The sequence below is a fragment of the Phycodurus eques genome, chromosome 19 (assembly GCF_024500275.1).
Source record: "Phycodurus eques isolate BA_2022a chromosome 19, UOR_Pequ_1.1, whole genome shotgun sequence".
In the NCBI taxonomy this organism is placed as follows: domain Eukaryota; kingdom Metazoa; phylum Chordata; class Actinopteri; order Syngnathiformes; family Syngnathidae; genus Phycodurus; species Phycodurus eques.
The window spans coordinates 5,180,954-5,187,706 of record NC_084543.1 but is presented as its reverse complement, the minus strand read 5'-3'; the positions used below and the strand labels follow the sequence as shown (position 1 = coordinate 5,187,706).

Genomic DNA, 6,753 nt, shown 5'->3' with positions numbered 1-6,753 from the left:
CGCCTTTATTTGCATAACGTTACTCCCGTAACTTTAACTTTATTCTCAAAACATCACGTTTGTCTTGTTACATGACACAATTTGTAACATTAACGACTCTTGTAACTCTGTAATTACTTTTGTCTCGTAGCATGTCATTTTTGTAACGCCGTGAAAATGTATTAGAAGGTATTCTAGTAACGACGACTTGCCTCGTAACATTACATTAATTTTGTAACATTGCGACAACTTTTGTATTGTGCGTTCCGACTTAATTCTTGTAACATTATGAATTTCTTTGTGTAACATTATTACTCTCATCTCGTAACATCAGGACCTTTGTCTCTTGCATTATGACATTATTATAATGTCATAATGTTTCTCCTAACATGGCGCTAATTTTGTTAACATTGCAACATTTTTGTGACATTGCAAATGTATTTTTGTAACCTAACATTACACCTCGATACGCGCAACATTACACTCGTAACGTGACATGACTTTATTCACGTTTTTAGAACAACATGACTTTTGTCTTGTAACGTTACGGAACTGTATTGCAAATGTATTCTCGCGAAAGTCACTTTTGTCTCGTCGTGTGACATTACGCCTTTTAACGTGCAATATTTCTCCCGTAACATGACATGATTTTACTCTCATAACATCTTGACTTTTGTCTCGTAACATTCTCGTAACATCACCACGACGTTTGGCTCGTGAAATTTGTAGGTGAAATATTTTTAGGATGTCTTCGATAACAAAATAGGCGCAACTGTTTGCATTTCGAATTGCATGGCGTGGGCCAAGCTGCAATGTACTGGCGATACCCTGATAACATACATCATCATACATCAAAAATCATTTTGCAACATACAAGCAAAGCAACCTTGACCTGACACCCCCCCCCCCCCCCCCCCCCCAAGAACCCTTCCAGGCATCTGAAATGGAATTCCGTGATGGGGGGAAAAAAATATATAATCACGCGTGTGATGAAGCGCGTGGAGTCTCACTTTTTCATTTTGTCAGACCGTTTTTAACAGCGTCAGCGTTCTCGATGACAAACTGCGGATCAGGAAAGAGGGCACTGCCACTTTATTACCCAATGAAAAGCCGCAATTCAGTTCTCTTCAAAATGTCAGCTTTCCACTTATTTTAGTGCGATTGTATAAAATCCTGCTAAATTGTTTGGCTTAATGGAGTTTTGCACCTTGTTTTATTGTACATTATGAAATGTGCATCGTTAAAAGTAGCCTGAGATATGTATTTTTGTAGATAATTGAGTTTTTGTGGGCTTTTTTAAAATTAGTTTTTGTGTATATCTTGACAAATTGTGTATCTTTATCTATGCCAGCGATAGTCACAGGCAGAGCTGTTGGTCCATAACTTCAGTTTGTGAGTAAATTGAGACGAGATGTTCTTTTTGGTGGCATTTTGGATTTTCCCATTCTTAAAATCTGGCTGAAAAAGAGGCTGGGGTACGCCGTTGTGTTGGATGTGATGAGAGCCTTCTGATTGGCCAGCGTGGTCGTGACGCCCGCGTCCCCGCCGATTGACATCCCGGGCGGGTGCAGTCGTCTGGAGCTCCAGATGGAGTTGGTTGGCGACGGGAGCCCGTCATGGGGGCCGCGGACCCCCGCAACGGCACCGAGCCCGACGGCGGCGGCGGCGGCGGCGGCCGGCCGGCGTCGTCCGAGGAGTGGGTGGCCGGCATGAGCCTCCTGATGTCGCTCATCGTGCTCGCCATCGTGCTGGGCAACGCGCTGGTGATCGTGGCCATCGCCCGGACGCAGCGTCTCCAAACCCGCACCAACGTGTTCGTGGTGTCCCTGGCGTGCGCCGACCTGATAATGGGCGTGCTGGTGGTTCCGTTCGGGGCGGCGCTGCAGCTGCGCGGCGCCTGGGACTACGGCTCGTTCTTCTGCGAGTTCTGGATCTCCGTGGACGTGCTGTGCGTCACGGCCAGCATCGAGACGCTGTGCGTCATCGCCGTGGACCGATACGTGGCCATCACGGCGCCCTTTCGCTACCAGAGTTTGCTCACCAGAGCCCGAGCCAAGGCGGCGGTGTGCGCCGTGTGGGGGGTCTCGGGGCTCGTCTCCTTCCTGCCCATCCTCATGCACTGGTCCCGGGATAGCGCGCACACTGCGTGCTACGAGGACCCGGCGTGCTGCGACTTCGTCACCAACCGGGCGTACGCCGTCTCCTCGTCCGTGGTGTCCTTCTACCTGCCGCTGGTGGTCATGGTGTTCGTGTACGCGCGCGTCTTCCGGGAAGCCAAGCAGCAGCTGCGGAAGATCGACCGCTGCGAGGGCCGCTTCCACATCCACTCCAGCGGCGCCAGGTGCAAGAGGAAGCCGCCGCGCATGGCCGCGCTCCGGGAGCACAAGGCGCTCAAGACGCTGGGCATCATCATGGGAACCTTCACCCTGTGCTGGTTGCCCTTCTTCGTGGTCAACGTGGTGCGCGTTTTCGGCGCCGAGCTGGTGGACGAGGACCTGTTCGTCTTCCTCAACTGGCTGGGTTACGCCAACTCGGCGTTCAACCCGGTCATCTACTGCAGGAGTCCGGACTTCCGCAGGGCGTTCAAGAGGCTGCTGTGCCGCCGGCCCCGGCCCCGGAAGGAGCGCATGCTGCACGTCAGCTCCTGCGACCTGAGCCGCTACTCGGCCGGCTTGGTGGTGACCTCCTCGCTGGAGCCCGCGGGAGGCGGAGGGACGCTGATCGGCCTGTGGACAGACAACGGCGACAGCAGCCTGGCCGGAACCGGGAGGCCGGCCCGCTCCGAGTCCCGTTTTTGACTCCGAACGCGCCTTCACTTCTTCTTTTTGTGCGTTACACTGTGACCACGCAGGAGCCAATTTTGGAATTTTAAAACCCCGAAGTGCTTAATTTCGACCCGAAAGATCAACCTTATTGACCTAATGAAGGCACGACAAGATCACAAATACTGAATAAGTTCTTAAAGGTTCAATGCAAATGTATTGAACTTAAAAAGTTAAATACAACTGAACTGTGCCTGGGCAGTGATTCTTTCAAGGACCACGAGAGGGAGCTAACATGCACAGTTTGCAAATCACGGATCTAGCGAAGGAGCATTTATTTTCTCTGCTTGATCGATAGATGAACAAAGATATATCAATTGTAGTGAATACAGTTTTGGGGCCCGATTAAGTTCAATTGGATTGTGCATTCAAACCTTTATTGAGCCAAGACAAAGTATGAATACTGAAATAATTATCTTGAGTTTTAAACTTAAATTTAAGTTCATTAATTGTAAATTAAAAAAAAAAAAAAGATTTTACGCAAACATTTACTATTATAAAATACTGTAACATTGAAAAGAGCACTGAAATTAGTACACCACTGACATTGGCTTACTTAAAAAAACATTATGATGAAAACATGGGGAAATGTATATTTCTGGATGACGATCAAAAAAAAAAAAAAATCCCACAATACACTTCCTTCCCCCCGAAATTTAGTATGACTTTCTAAAAAAACAAACAAACAAAAAAAAACCCCTAATGTGTCTTTCTAATTGAGCCATTGAAAACTAGAATGGGCTAACTCCATTTAGGTCCTTTTTAGTTTTATGGCTGCCGTTTACAGGTTAGTACAATAGGGATGTAAGTCCAAACCTCTATCAAATTAATATTTCACGAAAGATCATAATTGACATTCATGTATACTAACATGCAGATGTACCGGCACCCAAGATAAAAGGGGGGGGGGAGTCTCTAGTGCAACAATGGATTAACCCCCAAAATTGGATCTTAACCTTGTCATTAGCATCAACTTAATGGTTTCCAAATGATTCCAAAAGGTCCAGACAGCGCACAATTCCTTTATAGGTTTCCTTGTATTCATTTGAAATGTGTAAAATGATGATAGTTCTCACTAACTGGACAGCAAGGATGTGTTGTACAGTGCATATTTTATTTAAGCTCCCCTTGTGTTTTACCTCACAGCCGTCGACAAGTGCAATTGCTGCCCAATTTGTTTATATAAATAACGTTACATATTTCTGTACATGAGGTTGCGGGTTTGATTCCCAAAAATAGTGTTGAATGTGACTTTATATGCCGTTTGTGAGTGTTCTGTGGAATAATAATAAAAAAAAATTATTGCCTCTCTGGGTTTTATTGGTTTGTTTTGGTTCATTTGTGTTTAGTATATGCAAAAAAAAAAAAAAAAAAAAAGACCAACTGAATGCAAGGCCTCTGGAAAACCATTTTCATGAGAATGCTTGCAGCAAATACAGTAGGACTTCTATGGGCAGGGAGCAGTATCGGGCAATTTGATTGGATGTTTAGAATGTTCTGGCCATATCTCACAAAAGAAAAAAATGAAGAAATGAATAATTGCTACCACGTAAAGTAGTCTGTGTACAGCTTGGATAACAGTGCAAATATACTGTTCACTCAAAATAACTCAACACAGCCATGAATGTCTAAACCGCCGGCAACAAAAGTGAGTACACCTCGAAGTGAAAATGTCAATATTCTGTGTGCCCACTATTTTTTAAGCCCCACAAATGCTCCATAGGGTTTATCGCTTGAGACATGCTTAGCCAGTCCCATTGCGTACAGGCATTTTTACATTTTTTTGTAACATTTTAACATCACTAAAAAAAAAAATATGAGCTCCCCCAGGGTTGAAAAAGTGGAATTCAGCTTGCCTTTGCAAATGAACTCTCATTGGCTAAGTGAGTGTATGTGAATGGACTAAGCCACCATTCATTGATGACTTCTTGGCAAAAAAAGAAAAAGAGGAGCGCTTGATCATTATTAAACATTGTTTTCTTGACAGCATGTTTGTGCTGAGATTAACAGAGCGCACTCACAGATGGAGACACTCATTTGCATTTCGAATAACAACACATTTCATAATGAAACAGTCAGCGCACACCAACAAGTCTATGAAGAAAGAATTCTGTTTTTTCTAAAGCTCATTCATATGTGAGGCTCTATGGTACATATCGTCATTGTGAATTTAAAAAGCACTTTGTGATTATTATTCATTTTCCCACACTTAATGTTTTTTTTTTTTCTCATGAGGAAATCCTAGTTGTGCCCAATGTTGCAGTAGAAGTGGGCCATTTATTGAAAAAGAAAATGGATAAAATGTAAAAAAGGAAAAAATAGGTAGGGAAAGAAAAATTGGTGAAAAAAGTAATGGTAAAATGAAGACTAATGGATTAAAAAGGTACAAAGTGATCAAATGAGCTTTGATTAAAAATGTTAAAACAGCAAATAAAAAAATGTGAAGGGAAAAATAAAGAAAACTGCTTTTATTGTTTTAAATTAAAGAAAAAGAAAAAGGGTAAAAGATTATTTTTCATAAAGGCAAAACAATTACTAAAAGGTAAAAAGTGAGGAAAAAGGAAACAAATTACGAGGGAAAACAATTGTTTAAAAAAACAAGAAACAAAATAAATGGTAAAAACTAAAAATAAATTACAAAAAAATAAAAGCTCAAGTGAGAATAAAAGAAGAGGATTTCATAAAAAGATAGCAGAAAATTAAGGACAAATATAATGGTCAAGAGAGAGGAAAAAATTAAAAGCTTGAAAAAAGAAAATCATGGGGAGGAAAAATGGTAGGGTCACCGCATACAGTGCATATTAAAGTCTACACACCCATGTTCAAAAACCAGCCTTTTGTGGAAAAAACGATTCATTTCAAAATTCTTTAAATTCCTTCTTCACCATTGTGACATAATCTGTGCATCTGAACAGCTGAACTTTATTTGGGCGTAATCATAGGCACCTCTAAACGGTGGCACTTGTGTTTAACATGAATGCATGTGATTGATTATTCGGAACATGGCCACCTCCCAGTTAAAAGAAGGTGTGCACACTTATGCAACCACAGATTATTTTTACATCCCCTCGAAAAAATTTTTTATTTTTATTTTTTTTCCCCAATTGGATTGCGCTGACTACAGGTCACATTAATGGCTAGGGGGGGGGGACAAGATTTGAAATCATTTAACTTGATCTCATTTTTTTTTTTTTAAACATGACAGAAACCTGGCCTTTGAACAGGGGTGTGTAGACTTTTGAAACAACATGAGTGCCGGTTGCTCGTTTGTATTCGGTCTCTTTGAACAGGTTGCAAACATTGCAGCTTTTCTCTGGTTATTTGCATCATGTCAAAGTGTGACCCAGAGGCTTATCTGACCGGCGCACGTGCCGCTCATCAATTGTGTAGCAACGTGTTCGCGCATTGAGCCACGGGGAGGCTCCGCTACGCACCAGAACATACTAACTTTTAACGCAAACGTTTGCCGCAATTTTACAGCTCATTAGCCAACCGGCAGAATTGTTTTGATCCCGGCCGGCGGCCGCTGCTGCTGTCTGTCGCGACGATCTGCCAAATTGCAGCTGAAAGGAGACCCGAGCGGAAGCCAGCTCGGCAAATAAATGGAAAAATAATTGAGCAGGACTGATAATCTTCCACGCGTGAGTGTTGACTTTTCTCATTTTAAAAACAGACCAAATGCCTAGTGTTGTTGAAAGACCCTGTAAAGTGAAAACGGAGATTTGTTTCCCAATACATTCGCCGTATTTGACGATCATTGGTGAAAATGTGACAGACAATGATGTAGTACTCAATTGTGTTAAGTAGAGTTCAGTTGTATTTAGCAGTATTCAACAGAGAGCCGTTTGCTTTCAAAAATGCAACTTTTATGTGCAATACATCAATATTTAATTACAGTTGAGTGTTTTCCTTTGTTTGGGCTGGGTGTTGGTGTGAAAAGTTTGAGAAGCAC

General features: G+C 42.7%; 1 protein-coding gene across 1 annotated transcript; it reads left to right on the top strand.

The window, feature by feature from the left end:
- The first annotated feature begins 1,513 nt into the window (after window positions 1-1,513).
- On the top strand, window positions 1,514-4,108 carry adrb1 (adrenoceptor beta 1). Its single transcript, XM_061705377.1, has one exon. It carries the CDS (start codon window positions 1,596-1,598, stop codon window positions 2,775-2,777), a length of 1,182 nt encoding a protein of 393 aa, XP_061561361.1. The 5' UTR covers window positions 1,514-1,595; the 3' UTR covers window positions 2,778-4,108.
- The last annotated feature ends 2,645 nt before the right edge of the window (window positions 4,109-6,753 follow it).